The sequence below is a fragment of the Nannobrachium achirus genome (genome assembly GCF_963921795.1).
Source record: "Nannobrachium achirus genome assembly, chromosome: 11".
Taxonomy (NCBI): domain Eukaryota; kingdom Metazoa; phylum Chordata; class Actinopteri; order Myctophiformes; family Myctophidae; genus Nannobrachium; species Nannobrachium achirus.
Genome location: NC_137820.1, coordinates 37,332,307 through 37,349,810, shown reverse-complemented (window position 1 = coordinate 37,349,810; position 17,504 = coordinate 37,332,307). Strand labels below are relative to the sequence as shown.

The 17,504-nt window shown below is 43.3% G+C and overlaps 1 protein-coding gene across 1 annotated transcript in view; it reads right to left on the bottom strand.

Annotated features, from left to right (window-relative positions):
- Positions 1-17,504, bottom strand: part of plxnb2b (plexin b2b) — a gene marked incomplete at both ends in the record, with an annotated part of 194,558 nt that overhangs the window by 3,388 nt on the left and 173,666 nt on the right. The window contains 6 exons of the mRNA XM_080737057.1: positions 245-309; positions 3,251-3,398; positions 7,790-7,950; positions 10,336-10,484; positions 13,288-13,372; positions 15,257-15,357. Coding sequence (XP_080593183.1) covers positions 245-309; positions 3,251-3,398; positions 7,790-7,950; positions 10,336-10,484; positions 13,288-13,372; positions 15,257-15,357 — 709 coding nt within the window. The remainder of the gene's footprint in view (positions 1-244; positions 310-3,250; positions 3,399-7,789; positions 7,951-10,335; positions 10,485-13,287; positions 13,373-15,256; positions 15,358-17,504) is intronic.

Genomic DNA, 17,504 nt, shown 5'->3' with positions numbered 1-17,504 from the left:
GTGTGTGTGTGTGTGTATTGCAGTTGATGCTCAGGGCAGGGCAGGCTAGACTCAACAGCACCTCTCTGGTCACCCAGGGTTACTACATACAGGCTACATACAGACCCACAGACCCACCCACCCACATACCTACACACACGGCCACGTATAGGGAGCTTGTGTTCCACACAGCTCCAAAAATAAAAAAATGATTGGATATATGCGTTTTGGCAAAGTGCCGGCTGACTGGACTGTATATACTTACTCATCCACCATCTTCTTGTAGGTGGAGATCTCCTTTGCATAGAGTAGTTTATTACTGGGAGAATCCTGCGGGACAGAAAGGGCGGAGAGAGCGTGTTAATGAAAGCGGTGACCCTTCCTCCCCTCCCCTCCCCTCCCCTCGGTCACAGCGACCTTTAATCTCCTCCTCTGCTCTGAGTTAATCCACTCGGTTCAATTCCGGCCGCCGTCCCTCCCCCCCTCCCCCCTCCCCGCTTTCCATTTCCATTTTTGCAGACACACACACGCGTCGTCGTTGTCGGGCCGAAACCCTTGCATCTCCAGATTTCTCTCTTTTTATGCGTCAAATAAATGATGCCCTATGACAGGGGTCTTCAACGTTTTCAGGCCAAGGACCCCTTAGTTGAGAGAGAGATGAAGCAGCACAACCTGTCCATAGATTCCATATAGTTTCGATCGTCAGGGTATTTTTGATTCTCATGTCAATTTGTATTTTCAGATATTTAACCACTTGAACTGTCAATACTTAATAAACTTTACCTTTCACTCTGTACTTAGTCTTCTCTTTTTCCCCTCTACACCAAAGCTCTTTGCAGCGCGAGGCGTTGTGAGCTTGTAGATCTGCTTGTAGATCTGCTATTTTTGGCTAAAGTGGTTAATATAAAAAAGGGGAAAAAAGGTTCTATCACTCAGTTTTGGAGGACCCCCTGTAGTAACTCTGAGGACCCCATAGGGGTCCCGGACCCCCTGTTGAAGAGACCTGCCCTATGCTTTATACTTGGATTTTGTGTGTAGCGCAAAAGTTGTGAAAATAGCAGACCTTACAAGCTGCGAACTTGTAGCTCTGCTATTTTGGCTGCTTTTACATTTTTCGCCAATAACGACGTGCCCCAAAAGCAGACACGTGCACACATAGACATCAAATGGGGCTTGAGCACCTGCCCTTTTATCCGTCTGTAAAAAGTGCCCTCTCCAGACCATGAATGCAGTTTTTACTACAGTGAACGAAATGCAAATGCCCCTCTTTCCATGACATATACTGAAGGCAGCATTCAAGAGAATTGCCTTGTCCAAACTCTCCTGAACTTGAATGCAGCATCTTATGTTGAAAGAATTGCCCTCTCTGTGTAGAAATCCATGCTGTTATTTCTTTTAATACATTTTTATCCCACAATTGTGCAACCCATTTTTTCACCCAGTGCCAATTGCCTAACCTATGTAATCCTGGGCTCTGCTCTCCATCTGCCGCGCCTACACATCTCCAGTATTGACTTGATTAGTTCAGTGTGGTATCAAGCACTGAAAAATGAAAATAGCCGACCTCCAAGCTCACAACGTGTCGCAGCGCGACGCGTTGTGAGCTTGGAGGTCTGCTATTTTCAATATCTTCACCAAAAGGCTCTTTTAGAAATTTCAGCCCATGCCTCTCTAACATTCTCTGCACGTCCCTGCCCAAAAGTCTGTCAGTTGGGTTTATAAAGCATTAACAAGAGCTTTTTTTTTTGGGGGGGGGGGGGGGGGGGGTCGTTGAGGGTGTTTCAGGGGGCCCACAGCTTTAATTAATAATAGTTTCATTAATGATAATAGGAATCAAATGGACGGTTAAGGTACAGGTCTGTATCTCTGAGAGTTTATGAATAGAATTTTCAATCCTTTTCATATCAAGGTCCATTATTTATTCTGCATTTGAGACTCGGACCACCATTTGATGAGATTCAGTCTCTCAGAACCATATTTGTTTATCATTGGATGATTTTGTCCGAGATTTCGTCCACGATTCCATGCCGTATTGATGTCTGTACCATAAGACAAGGGTCTTCAACAGGGGGTCCTCAGAGTTACGACATGGGGTCCTCCAAATCTTTGTGTGAGAGAAAACTTTTTTTTCTCCTTTTTTTATATTAACCAATTGGGATGTGGCTCAAGTTTTGGACATGATGAAATTACGTAATTGTTGATGTTAGTTGTTGATTTATCAATGAATATTTTCTCCAATCTGCCTACATTTGCTGGTTGTCCTAAGATATCTGCACTCTAAATTCCTGACACTGCTTTGTTCCACCTACATTACATTGTTACAAACACACACCCCAACCCCAACGTCCATATTCTGAGAACTGTAGCCAAAAATTGCAGATCTACAAGCTCATAACGCCTGCGTTGTGATCTATGAAAACAATCTTGTGACATAAAAATGTCGTTAACCAATCATCAAGGATGATGATACAAAAGAAAGGAAGACGAAAGAAGAGGAAGAAGAAAAGGGTTGTGGGGGTCCCTGCTTCATCTCTCTCTCAACTAAGGGGTTCTTGGCCTGAAAACGTTGAAGATCCCTGCCATAGGAGAGATATCAGGCAAACATTCTCTATTGTGTGTAGACTTAAGTAATGCAGACGATGTTCAACAATAACTTAACTCTTGAGAGATCTCAAGAGTTAAAGATCTATAAGGGTCCATTTGGTTATCAATTCTCCATCATTTAGCTGGGCACCAACTGGAACCCCCTCAAGGACCACTGATGGTCCCCGGACCACTGGTTGAAAACCACTGGAATAACTACAAGCTTGTAGACTACGAGCTTGTAGATCTGCTATTTTTGACAAATCGTGAACATTTGTGCAAGTCTTTGAATATTTCAAATCCTTCTAAGGTTTTTTGGGAAAAAACCTATGTTTCTATGTCAGAGGTGCTCAAACTTTTTCATGTGAAGGACCCCCAAATTGATATGTATTTGGCCACGGACCCCCATCTCAAAATATTTTGTTCCAGGGACGTCCCAGAAGCAGAATTTTAGTTACAGATGTTTGCTTAAAAAATACATAATATTCAAAGATTTGCACACATTTTCACAACTTTACAAAAATAGCAGATCTACAAGCTCGCAGCGCGGCACTCGGTGCCGCGCTGTGAGCTTGTATATCTGCTATTTTTCAATAGCTAAAGTATAAAATAATGAAGGCTCCTCCAACTTGGGCCCTAGTGACTCCCACTTTACCCCTCTTGTGACGCCCCTGCCCCCTCCACTCACCCGGCTGAGCTTGTGCTCCGTCTTGGTGCAGGCGTCCATGAAGGTCTGGGCGACGACGGAGAGCGAGGCGTCCACCACCTCCGTCACGTGCACGTCAAAGATGAAGTGGGGGTTCTTCAGGATGTTTACCCAGAACCTCAGAGGCAGGCTGGAGGAGCAGGAAGAATGGCAAGAGACAACGTTCTTTCTATCTTTCAACCATTCCCTTTTTCTTCACATTTGAGTTAATAATTCAGAATTAATACTAGTAAGACGCCTCAGGGCGACGCGCGACCTAGGTCGCGCCATGTCTTGTCACCTGTGATGTCACAGTGATGTGTCAGGGGAACCACAGTGTCAGGCGTTATCCCTACTCTGAGTATCTGACATCACTGTGATGTCACCTGTGATGTCACAGTGATGTGACAGGGGAACCACAGTGTCAGGCGTTACACGTATACGGACAAGCTTTGCCGGTTCTGACAGTAAACTGCGACCTACGGTCGCAATAAATAATTTATGTAAAAGAAAAATGTCATGGTATTTTATTTGTTTAAACCTTGAAAAAAATGTAAATAGGAATTTAAAGTATGCTACTGTAGTTCCATTGATCCGAGCCAGAACACGATTGATCATTAAAAACGAACTCTGCTCTGGAAATACAAACGGCCCACCCATCTGACCACTTAACAACGGCAGACTGCCGACCACAACATGTTTTTTATTTATTTTGAAATGGGCCCTGATCCAAGAGAAGGTTGTGGGAACCGCAGTGTTATTAATAACTGCATAATTAATCATTACTTTAGCTATTATGGTAAACACCAGAAATGACACCATTCCTGATGATCACAGTTATATAACCTGGCATAAAGCGTGGTAGGAAATTAGACGTGTGAAACCCTTAAGCCTTCATTTACACTCACTGAATATAACTGGGTCCAGGGGTGTCACAACAAATTCTGGGCCCTGGGTACAAGGATTCACTGTGGGGCCCCCATGAATGGGAACGCATTATTATGCATTATTTTGTGCTTTAACCATTGAAAAATAGCAGATCTACAAGCTCGGTGCCGCGCTGCGAGCTTGTAGATCTGCTATTTTTGAAAAATCGTGACCGTTTGTGCAGGTCTTTGAATATTTTTGACCCGATTCTATAAATGTCTTCTAAATCCTTCTAAGGTTTTTAAAAACCTATGTTTCTATGTCAGTGGTGCTCAAACCTTTTCATGTGAAGGACCCCCAACATGATATGTATTTGACCACGGACCCCCATCTCAAAATATTTCGTTCCAGGGACCCTCAGGAGCAACATTTTTGTTTCGTTTTTTCGCTTAAAAAATACATTATATTCAAAGATTTGCACACATTTTCACATCTTTTCAAAAAATAGCAGATCTACAAGCTTGCAGCGCGGCACTCGGTGCCGCGCTGTGAGCTTGTATATCTGCTATTTTTCAATAGCTAAAGTATAAATTAATTAAGGCCCCTCCACCTTGGGCCCTAGCAACTCATTCCCACTTTCCCCCCCAGTGTGACGCCCCTGACTGGGTCACATTCTGTTTCAGTCAAAACCGGGGTATATTTCCGGTGAGTGACACATACATGTACAGTACATGCTCTGACTTCTCCAGCTCCCTCAACACTGCAGTGTTCATTTTTCGCAGTCTAAAACTACGACAAAAAATGTTCATCGACTAACTTTTTTCAACTGACAAAAATTAAATGAAAACTAAGCTATGATGACTAAAACTGAGATTAATATATTAATTTCGTCACCACTAAAAGGTTAGGGGGGGGGGGGCCTGGGGAGAAGAGATCCAGTAGAACTAAAAGACAAGTCATTTTGTTTGGTTATGCTCGGGTGTTGCGGTCTGAAAATAGCATATCTACAAGTTCACAACGCGTCGTGCTGCGACACACTGCAAGTGTGTAAATCGTCTATTTTCAGCATGCAACTGAGTGTATAACCAGCCATTTCGACACCATCAACGCCCACCAAAATACATTTTTGTCGACAGAATCCCCGGTAGATCTAGTCGACTTTTCAGATGACTAAAATATGACTAAAACTATATGAAATTTTATTCAAAGACTATGACTAAAACTAAATCACACCAACTGGTACCGCCATCTAGGGGACAGGGTGAATGCTGGACATTCTTAATGTTAATACCCATTTGTAACTTGGAGAATGCAAAATCTACTGTCCTCAACACTGAGGAGTTCAGTGTGTACAACTGAGTGCACTACAAAATAGCAGCCAAGATGCAGAACGCTGGCGTCAGCCAATTTAGAGCAATTATTCCCCAAACAGGTATTACAGTACTTATCATTTTGCAATAAACTGACGGACTTATTCCCGCTCCCCATAACAAGATAATGGTTCCCGACTAACACAAAAGGGAGGGCAGTAACAAAAGCCAGTCCACAGTCCCTGATTCCATGTCATGCCTAATGAATCCTGATTGGAAAATGCTAAACTTGGGAAAAAAAAAATAAAATAAAACAACAACAACAAAAAAAGTTCACCTTCCAACATAATCCTCTGTGCAGTAGGGATGGGACGATAAGTGATAATATTGTATATTGTGATAAAAAACACTCACGATAATCGTATCGTGGAGATTTAATTTATCGTGATATCGTCCTCCGTCATGCACTGGGATCAATTCACCTTTTATTTGCCAAGCTGCATATCCGGTACCACTTAAACCCTCTATAATTGGTAAAAGGTACTTATACATACTTGATAGTTGATAGAGTCTTTTTTTCACTCTCTATCAAATGTCTTTGCCAAAAAATAGCATATCTACAAGCTCACAATGCGTCGCAACTGTGAGCTTGTAGATCTGCTATTTTTTGGCAAATGTTCTGCCCCAGGAGAATGGATTTTGATTATCGTTATAGTATCGTAAATTGCGATTTATTTTGTCACAATAATCGTTGTATGAAATTTTCATATCGTTCCATCCCTAGTGCACAATCCCTGATTCCATGTCCCGCCTAATGAATCCTGATTGGAAAATGCTAAACTTGACCAAAAATAAATAAATAAAACAACAACAACAAAAAGACGGTCACCTTCCAACAAATCCTCCACGCAGGCTGACAGCAACATACTGTACAGCGTCCTAATTTCCATTCAGAACACACAAACAAACGTCGTCGGCTCCATATGCAGTTGTTGCCAGTACTGCGTCCGCCTTTGAATTTCAAAGAGCCCCACCCCCCATCCCCCCAACCCTCACCCCGCCTCTCCTAAACGCAATCTGGAATATTCCCATCCTTGATCAGAGAGCGAACACTGATGCCATTCTGCCGCCCGTGTTCGTTCATTCATTTGCTTCCATCCATTTCCCCCTGTGGCTCGCAGTGGAACAAACACAATAAGATGCGCAAAGAAAGTTAACTTTCTCACAATTGTGTACAATGAAATTAGCAAGGGACGTAATTACGATGTTTGTTTTGCCGTTACGTGGCTGCATATAATATAATGACATAGTATTTATATTTAATACATGGCCCCTCCGGCGGTGTTTGATAAACAGAAGGAGGCAGATTGTCAGAAGGCGTAAAAGTAAGTAATTAAATTGCTCAACTGCTGTCTTTTCCGTGTTGCTGTTTCGTTGTCTCCGTGAATTGTCTATGTGCCAGGCTTGTGTCAATCACTGACATATACATGCGACTAGGCTGTCTCGTATGCATGAGACTGAGCCGACATGACACTAATTTATGCACTTATGAAATGTCACACGGGAGCAAACGGCATCGGCAAATGCAAACTAAGCGAGCCGAGATTTGTGCATTTGTATTCAGCCGCTCTTCGGGATAAGTAAGTCTAGCATCTTCGGAGAGTTATGTCTCTGTGTGAGTGGGATGTATAAGTGTGTGTGTGTGTTTGGGGTCTCTGTGACTGTCAAAACCGCAACAGCTGTGTTTGTTTGCACTTGTGTGTGTATATGTGTGTGCGTGTATACATCGTCGTTGTCGTGTGGAAACCTCGTATCTCCAAGTTTCAAATGTCTACGTTCTTTCGCAAAGTAAAGCCCTTCTTCATCATACAAGGCCGTCGCACAAAAGTAGCCAAAACAGCCGATCTACAAGCACACAACGCCTCGCGGTGCGAGGCGTTGTGTGCTTGTAGATCGGCTGTTTTCACTAGTTTAAATCATTTTTAAAATGATGAATGCGAAACGAACGGTTTTGGACATACAAGGTTTTCACCCGACAACGACGACATGTATGTGTGAGTGCTTGCGCGTGTGTGCGTACGTATGTGTGTGCGTGTGTTTGCGTGTGTTACTGCTATGATTCTCTAAATACAAAGAAATTAACGCATTTGTTTTAGTTTATTTCATTTATACACGCAGACAAACTTTGACAAGCAGAAGCGGGACTGTATGCTGCAGCTAATTTGTAACCCTAGCCGCCGAGTGGTTTGCGCACTCACGCGCACGTGTGTGTGTGTGTGTGTGTGTGTGTGTGTGTGTGTGTGTGTGTGTGTGTGTGTGTGTGCGTGTGTGCGTGCATGCCTGTCTGTCTGTGTCTGCATTCTACCTGTTAGTCTTCCAGATGTGGATGCACTCCTCGTCCACGTTGTCGTGTTTCAGCGCCTGCTCATCCAGGAAGTCGAAGAAGTACTTGACGGCGGGCGGTACGACCGCCCCGGAGCACAGCACGCTGCGGAAGAAGTCATCCACGAACTGCTGCAGTGTTCCCTGGAGGGGGCCGCGCACACGCACACGCACACACACACACACACACACACACACACACACACACACACACACACACACACACACACACACATTCACAAGTACAATTGTATGACTATACTTATATAGGACATCACATGGATCAAAGCAAGAATAACATCTCCAGACTGCAAAAAAAAAACGTTCTTTGACCAAGTCGTAACCTATTTACGTCGGGACCCCCTATTAGGTAGCCTTAAGGGGAGCACATACTGGACGCGGGCGGCTGCGCAGCGTTACGCCTCGCTATCGACGCACGTCAAGTGCCGCGCGGTAAACCCAACTGGATGCGGCGCGCTGCCACACAGCATATCCATTTCCCCCGGTGGGGAGAACCATGGGAGAACATGTTCACCGCGCGGCAACGCTGGAAAAATGGAACAGCGGCTTATCGGTGCGGCAAGGGAGGCGGCAGACATGCTTCCATAGAAGATGGAATCCAAATGACAAATGAAATCATTCGTGGCGACTGAGAACTTATAATGTGGGGACATTTGGCCCTCAAAAATAATGTAACACACAAACGCATGTACGTACGCACACGCACACGCGCACGACACACACACACACACACACACACACACACACACACACACACACACACACACACACACACACACACACACACACACACACACACACACACACACACACACACACACACACACACACACACACACACACACACACACAGTAAGACAGGGCAGAGACGAAGCGCAATGTCAAATGCCAAAAGCAATGAGTCAAGCTCAAACATTCTCATTTAGCACACATATGTGGAGGTATATTTTTCAGCCTACAGTATAGGGAGCTAAAAGATGGGGATGCTGTTCCTAATTCCAGCAGAAATAATATATTGTCTAATTTATGCTCCATCGCAAGACAGCGCGTGTCACCCGGCTGTAAAGATCGGGTCTTTTTTTGGCAAGTGCAACGGCGTATAAATTGAGCACAAACGTCTGCCCTTGTGTCATTTCTTGCATCTGGGCACGTAATCCAAGATCTACTGGTACAATCACATAAAACTTTGAAATATGAAAACGCAAGGTTTCTACCCAGCAGCAGTGGTGGAAATAGTACAATTTTGAGTTATTTCTTTTACCGTATTTTCCGGACTATAAGGCGCATTTAAAAGCCTTTAATTTTCTCAAAAAACGTCAGTGCGCCTTATAGTCTAGTGCGCCTTATATATGGATCATTCATTGACATTGACATTCCCTTTAGCACAGCTCCATCTGTTGGATGCATAACGCAACGGTAGCGTCTATCATGTGCGCCTTATAGTCCGGTGCGTGCGCCTTATATATGAAAACAGTTCGAAAATAGACCATTCATTGACAGTGCGCCTTATAGTCCAGTGCGCCTTATAGTCCGGAAAATACGGGTACTTTACTGGAGTATTTCCAATATTCAGGACTTTTACTTCTACTCCACTACATCTCAGAGGCAAATATTGTACTATACTCCACTACAATTATTTGTATTATTACAAAACATACATTAACCACTTCAGCCTTAAATACATTTTGGCCATTTGAAAATATAGCCAATCTACAAGCTCACAATGCGTTGCGATGCGACACATTGTGAGCTTGCAAATCGTCTATTTTCAGTGTAGATCTGCTTTTTTCAAAGGACTTTTTATACACTTTATACAGTTGAAAACTTGTGAAAAGTGGACATTCTGCATTCTACTTTTGATACTTTAAATACATTTCAATAGCAATACTTTTTACTTTTAGTCAAGTACATTTTGAACTTTGGAATCTTTCCGGAGTATTTCTACAATGCAGAATTGATACTTTTAAGTAAAAAAAAAGGAAAGAAAAAAGGACACTTTTTCCACTACTGTCCGACAGCAATGATTATGCTCATCATGCGATTTCCAAACCCAGGAAGAAGACAGAATTGCCAGAAAACTGGCAATTCTAAAATAAAAGCAGTTAAAGTTATACAATTTTTTATAAAACAAATCTTAAAATTGTCCTAACTGTTAAATTGCTAAAGTTTTAGAACACCCACTCTTTATTATGTTTTCTATGAGTCGTGAGGGGGGGAGAATTTCACGGCAAAATGATGTCATCTCCCACATGATACACTACCGGCCAATCACAGCGCGGATCATACACCACCGCCCAATCACAGCGAGTCTTGCTGTCTCTAAAGGAAGTAGCTTCCCTCAGCAACTGTGTTTACATTGGTGAAGGAATCTTGCCCGCGGACCACCGGAACGGCGACTCCGGCCGAGAAAAGCAATACCGCTACTGACCACTAGTTGAGCAGCTTCCACAGTACAGCTTTAATAACTGCCCTGTGTGGTAGAGTGTGGTCATCCAGCTGGTATAGTACCTTGACAGAGAGCAGGCGGGTGAGATAAATCTCAGTGATGGCCTTGGTCATGGACTTGTCCTTCATGCTGCCTCTCTTGGACTTCATCTCGTCCAGTTCGTCCGGCCGCACCAGATGAAACACCTTGTCGTCCTCCAACAGTGCGTTCCCTACACAGATTATAAAAAAAAAACACATCATGTTAACTCATTTACTGCGTATGACAAGTTTGACGAGTTATATAAATGCGTCCGTTCTGCCTATGACGAGCCATACATATGCTGTAACCGCTATAATTTTTTTTTAAATATGATCGCCGATCCGACATGTTTTGTTTTGCTCTATGCATGGGCAACCCGTATGAACCGGAAGTGAAAGTCCCAGACCGGATCAGGGGGCGGGACAACCAACCGCCTGTGTCCTGTCTCCGAGCGCATTCACTTCCAGGTTACGCAATAATCACGTGGCATGCAAAATGTTTCGCTATGGAAAATGGAGGACTGTTGTTTTTTGTCGCTTACCATGGCTGGATACTAGAGCGAACGCGATTAGTGAACCATCGCGCACGAGATGCATGCACACGCCCACGATAATGGTAGGCAAAATCCTGGCGGTGTGGAACATTAGAAGGGTTTCAAAAGGGCAGTAAATGAGTTTTAATATGTTCTTCTTTCTTGGCTTTTAAACCCCTTTTCTCCTCCAAATTAGTCGTTATGCCAATTGATTCCTCTGCACGTTTCTGTGCGACTACTGGCTGCAACTGCCATAGAGGAGCCCCCACCGGGAGGATGTCGCAGAGCCTTCGTCCTACTCCTTCCACCTCAACACTCCCTGCTGACAACTTCAGTCCGAGCCCGTTGGAGTATGCACGTTTAGTAAAAAATATCTAATACATATCTATATATAATAGAAGATCTACAAACAAGTGCACAATGCGTTGCAACACAACTCGTGAGCTTGTCGATCAGCTATTTTCTGTGAAAAGATTTGGTGTAGACGGGAAAGAGAATGGGGTCTAGTAGGCTATAGACCCCTGGGGGACTCCAGTCAACTAAGTACAGTATATAGGCCAGGGTCTAAGTAGTTAGCTACTTTCAACCTTTGGGTACGTCATTAAAGGCAAACATTTTCAAGAAGTTTCTAACACTATTATTGCCATGCGACACCATCATGCAACTAAGTATAAAGTAGGGCTTAAGTACGTTAATTATCCTAATGATAATTATTTCCATACTATTTCGAGTTACTCTCAAAGCTGTCTTCACAAAATATAGAAAACAGGATGAAAGAAGGCCTCAAGGTGCTCCCAAACCGAATTTAAATCAAACAACTGTGAATATGAAAGTGGAAATGTTTAAAACAACAGGCTATTTCCAAGTGCGTACGCATACCAGAAAAGCCGCGGATATAAAAATAAAAAAACCTGGATTTTATTACAAGCGGATTCTCAAAGTGCAAGCGGTGATACATAAAACAAGAGGTATTAGCATGTCAAATGAGATTGGGGATGTTGACAAAAGCACTGGGGGGGAAGACAAGGAAACTCTAGAGATTACAACTCGTCTGTGCTCGCTTTCCCCCTCAATTAAAAGGTGTGTGTGCGCGCGCTCACGTGTGTCTTTGTGCGTTGGAATAAATATACAAAGGATTAAAATATTTGATTTTCTTCACTCTAAAAGTTCTCTTTAATTCTTATTATTTATTTAAAATGTGACAACCATCCAATTCGTGGGATGCTTGCGCAAAGATAATTCCACGCAGTCTTTCACTCGCCCGGTGCAAACTTAAAACGCAAATGATGTCACGTACTGTACATACCTGCAGGCTAATGTGGAACTACAGAATTATCAACGCCGCCTCGCACCTTATGTCTAACATTTACTGTACCTGCTGGTCTATGCTAAGGGTTCTGTCGTATCCTATGAAATCATATTCACCAGATATTGCCATGAATTAGATATTGTGTACTATACTGTATAATTTCTACAGGCTCAACAAATGGTGTTTACAGTCTTGAGTTGAGCTGATGTGGCAGCTGCCTGTCTCATCTATTCGGGCATAAGGGTGTTACCATCATTAACATTCCTTTTGTTAATCTAGGAGCTGGAAGGCCAGTGATCCATTGAGGTGTAGATACCTTTTGTTTAGACAGAAGACCTTTGGTTACCAAATACCTAATCTAGTTAACCTGTCTGGACAAATGAAGGGGTCCGCCTTTGACTTTGCTTTAAAAGACGATAGAATTGTATGTATGTGGTGTATTTCCCGGTAGCCGGCAGGCTGTCCGCTTCCTCCAAGCAACAAGGTTGAAAATAGTTGAACTCATAGACTTTAATATACCACAGTTCTCAAATATTTCAATGTCGTGACCCCCGAAAAATATCGTGTTTGAACTGGGGACCCCCACCCTGACAAGCACTTGAAATTGTAGGCAATTCTTTTGCACTACTTCCTACTCTATCTTTCAAACATGGCAGAAATGGTGCATGATCCGTGCATTATCCGTGCATGACCCGTGCACCATCGTGCACATTAAAAGGTACGAAAATGGTGGCAATTGAAGACATTAGTCTATTTTAATCCTGGCAGCAAGCAGGTTAAGCTAATCATCTGGGGTCCCGCCATATGGCACATGCAGATATCTTTCATTTTTGCCTCTACTTTACACGTTTTTCCTTACAGTTTGTTCGTTCTCCCTTTTCTCCCTGCCCCCCCCCCCCCCCCCCTTTCTTTAATCTTTCTGAAAACAACAAAACGATGGATCTTGCACATAACTGTGTTTCATCCACTAATTTATCTGTGACGTGACAATGAACCCTGGCACCTCTAGATCGTTTTAAAAATAGCACAAATGGGCGATCTACAAGCTCTCAATTCTTGTGAGCCTATTATCACCTAGGTCATCTATTTTCGCTATCCGTCATGAGGGCTTCAGGGGTTCTCAAGTTGAAAACACATGAACGCATAACATACTCTCTTCGTGGTTCTCCTGGTGTTGGTCGTAGTTGTGTGGAGTGTGGAGCACCCTGGACAGCACCAGAGTGGCGTTGTCCCGCACCTGAGAGACCACACACACACACACACACACACACACACACACACACACACACACACACACACACACACACACACACACACACACACACACACACACACACACACACACACACACACACACACACACACAAAATGTTTATTTATGTCCACATAAACAGAAGTACAAGGATGCCTTGTACAAAAGGACATAAAAACTGCCACTGCAGTCAGACAGAACAGCCAGTTACAAAGTGCACAGACGGCAGAACATTTTTACATACAATATAGTTGAGTTATAAGTATATATGCCCTTGAGATGTACTGGAGTAGAAGTACAAGTACTAAAAATTGGAAATACAAGTACTGTACTTACACACTCGCACAGGCACGCACGTGTACAAGCACAGCCTATTTTCATATCAATACTGCCTCTGACGTCAACCCGCTTTCTCTGTATGCCTCAGAAACTAATTCAGAATCAATAGCAATGATTGTGTGTCCTAGTTGGGTCTGTATTGTGGGTATTTACTGGTCATTTTCTTATTGACCTAGCAAACACTGCGACTGCCACTACAGTATATCGTCACTGTCAGGCAGAAAACTCGTATCTCCAAGTTTCAAATGTGTACGTTTCTGGATAAATTAAAGCCCTACTTCATCATACAAGAGTGTCGCAAAAAAGTAGTGAAAATAGCCGATCTAAAACACACAACGCCTCGCGATGTTGTGTGCTTGTAGATTGGCTATTTTCTCTATTTTAAGTCGTTTTTTAAATAATAACAAAAAGGGAAGGTTTTGGACATACATGGTTTCCACCCGACAACAACGATATTCCGACAGATCTTCTTGTTTGAAAGCTGTGAACAGCGTGCACACACGTGGTGCATGATCTATGCATGGGCGTGCATGATCCGTGCACTATGAATTACATGGAAGTCTATGGAGACTTGTGGCAGCCTGGCACTTTGGCAGCCAAGGGCGAGGTATGAGTTAATAGGCTAAAATATGTAATGTGGAGTGCTGCTGTGAGTGACTCCTACTGGTCCACGATCAATACAGTGCATATAGGAATTAAATGACGGTGGTGTCACAACAACAGAGCCTCAGGGACAATATGGACCACTCCAAGACAGTACATTATGGGACAACAGGAATAAAGCATCAGAGATGCTCCAGTGCTTTACTCTACAGGGGGCAGCCAAGGCCGGATTAATCAACGTGCTTGAAGTGCTGAAGCACAGGGCACCATGAAGGTGCTGTATCCTCTGGCCTGTGCACAGGGCACCATGGAGGTGCTGTATCCTCTAGCCTGTGCACAGGGCACCATGAAGGTGCTGTATCCTCTGGCCTGTGCACAGGGCACCATGAAGGTGCTGTATCCTCTGGCCTGTGTGCACAGGGCACCATGAATCCTGCCCTGGGGTCGGCCATAGCTGAATGGTTAGAGAGACACCAGGGAAGCGACTGCACGCAAATCCCGCTAATAGCGAGTGATCAGGTCGGATCTGTGTCTACCGACATCGTCACAACAAATCTACCTATCTCAAGGTCTAAAGGGCTTTGCACACAGACGCATTTTTCATTTTTTAAAAGAAAACAATGATTCTTTATGACCTCATGCACACCGGCTCCAAATTTGCCATGCGGTAGGTGGCTGCGGCAGTGCGTTTTTTTCCTGATCGAACCCAGTTCGATTTGTGCGTCTTGTCGCATGCGGTAAAAACTCATTGACTCCTTTTATGACTCCTTTTCGGATCCACAGTGTGGATTCCGCACAGCCTTGCATACCAAATCCAATGCGTTTTAAACATGCAGCAAATGAAAATGCAACTGTCCTGTGTGCAAAGCCCTTAAGTGTCTGCCGTGATAACAACATAAACGTCGCTGTCATAAACAATGAACTCACGTTGTAGTGTGCCAGGGTGTTGATGCGTCGCCACCGGCCCTCCTTCTGCGATGTCACGTCCAGATCTGACAGGACCTGCCCCGTGGTGCCTGGGCGCCACTCTGTGGTGGAGGCAGGAACAGCAAGTTAATTCTAGTCTTCCAACAGCCTTCCTTGGGTACCATTAATACAATCATGGCAGACACCCATACGAGGGCAAAAACAATGCTTAATTTTCGCTCTGATAGAAACCAATGGTGACATCATCACTTCCCACCGTCCATATTTTCTACGTCTATGGATAGGATATGTTTTTTGTTTTTTTTACGTTAACCACTTGAACATTTTAGCCAAATATAGCAGATCTACAAGCTCACAAGTTGTCACAATGCCCCGCAGTTGTAGATCGGCTATTTTTTTAAACACCATACACACACACACACGCACGCACGCAGAAAATGTTTATTTATGTCCACATAAACAGAAGTACAAGGATGCCTTGTACAAAGGACGTAAACACGGCAAAGAGGTTTGGTTTGGTGTCGAGGGGAAAAAGAGCAGACTAAGTACAACAGAGTGAAAGGTCACGTTAAGTATTGACGGTTTAAATGGTTAGATGTCTAACAATAAATATTAACCTGAATCTATCATACACTGATGATAGAGCTGTCAAACAAGTCTATGAAGCTATCTATGAAAAGGTTTAATCTGCAACACAATGTTGTACAATCCTGTAGTGGTGGGGGTCCCTGCTTCATCTCTCTCTCAGCTAGGGGGTCCTTGGGCTGAAAAACACTGAAGACTCCTGGTTTAACCATTTACTGATTCATCGCGCCAGTGACACTAAACCCATTTAGGCCTAGGACTATTGACCGCTTTAACAATTGAAAAATAGCAGATATACAAGCTCACAGCGCGGCACCGAGTGCCGCGCTGCGAGCTTGTAGATCTGCTATTTTTGAAAAATCATGATATTTCTTTGCAACTCTTTGAATATATCTATTTAAAAGCGAACATTTGTAACTCAAATATTTGCTTCTGGGTGGTCCCTGGAACAACATATTTTGAGATGGGGGTCCGCGGCCAAATACCTGTAATTTTGGGGGTCCTTGACATGAAAAAGTTTGAGAACAACATGATTTAGAAGAAGGATTTAGAAGTCGGGTCAAAGATCGGGTCAAAGATATTCAAAGACTTGCACTCATTTTCACGATTTTTCAAAAATAGCAGATCTACAAGCTCGCAGCGCGGCACTCGGTGCCGCGCTGTGAGCTTGTATATCTGCTATTTTTCTAAAGTTAAAGCATAAAATAATGGTTAAAGTGGTTAAAATCTAACGCGACTTGGGCGCGTTCCAGGTATTTGAGAGTTAAGGGGCATAGTGGGAATTTGAAGTTACGGCGGAAGATTGCGAGGGAGGGACGTTTGTATTTGTTTTCACAGCAGGTGCATTTGATCATTAGACAGTAACCCATGGAGTGTTAACTGAACTGTGTCTATGCTTGTCATTTACGTTTTGTTGTCGTCATTGTGTTTTATGTTTGGTTTTTTTTCTAAACCCCTCAGGGAATTACGTTTAGCTAACCCGCCCAATTCTGTCTCTCATCTGCCTCTGTCTTCGTCATTTTAGCATTGTATTTATTTATTTATTTTGACCCTAGAACACTAACGTCAGGTGATTTTCACACCCACAAAATTATGGTTTCCGTATGTCAGGGGTCTTTGACGTTTTCAGGCCAAGGACCCCTTAGTTGAGAGAGAGATGAAGCAGGGACCCCCACCACTACAGTATTGTACAAAATTGTGTTGCAGATTAAACCTTTTCATAGATGGCTTCATAGACTTGTTTGACAGCTCTATCATCACTGTATGATAGATAATCCATTTGTTTGTAAACAAATGGATTATCTTCCTCAATCGTCAGTGGACACTCACGTGCACACGCACGAAGCTTCCGAGGCTCTTCAAAATAAAGCGTAAGTGAACGACGGCAGCAGCAACAGCTAGAAATGTTAGAAACCTTGGCTTCCGTTGTGTTAAAAAATAACATTGATAGTGGAAATAGCCGATCTACGAGCTTGTAGATCGGCTATTTCCACTATTTCTGAAAATGTATGAAAATGTATGAACATTTTTCAACATTCACAATTATGACGATTATGACAAAACAATTGCGATTATGTCAAATAATTGCGATTAGACGATTATGTAATAATTGTGACAGGCCTAGCTGTTTCCACTCCCGACCGGATCAGAAACGTGAAATTGG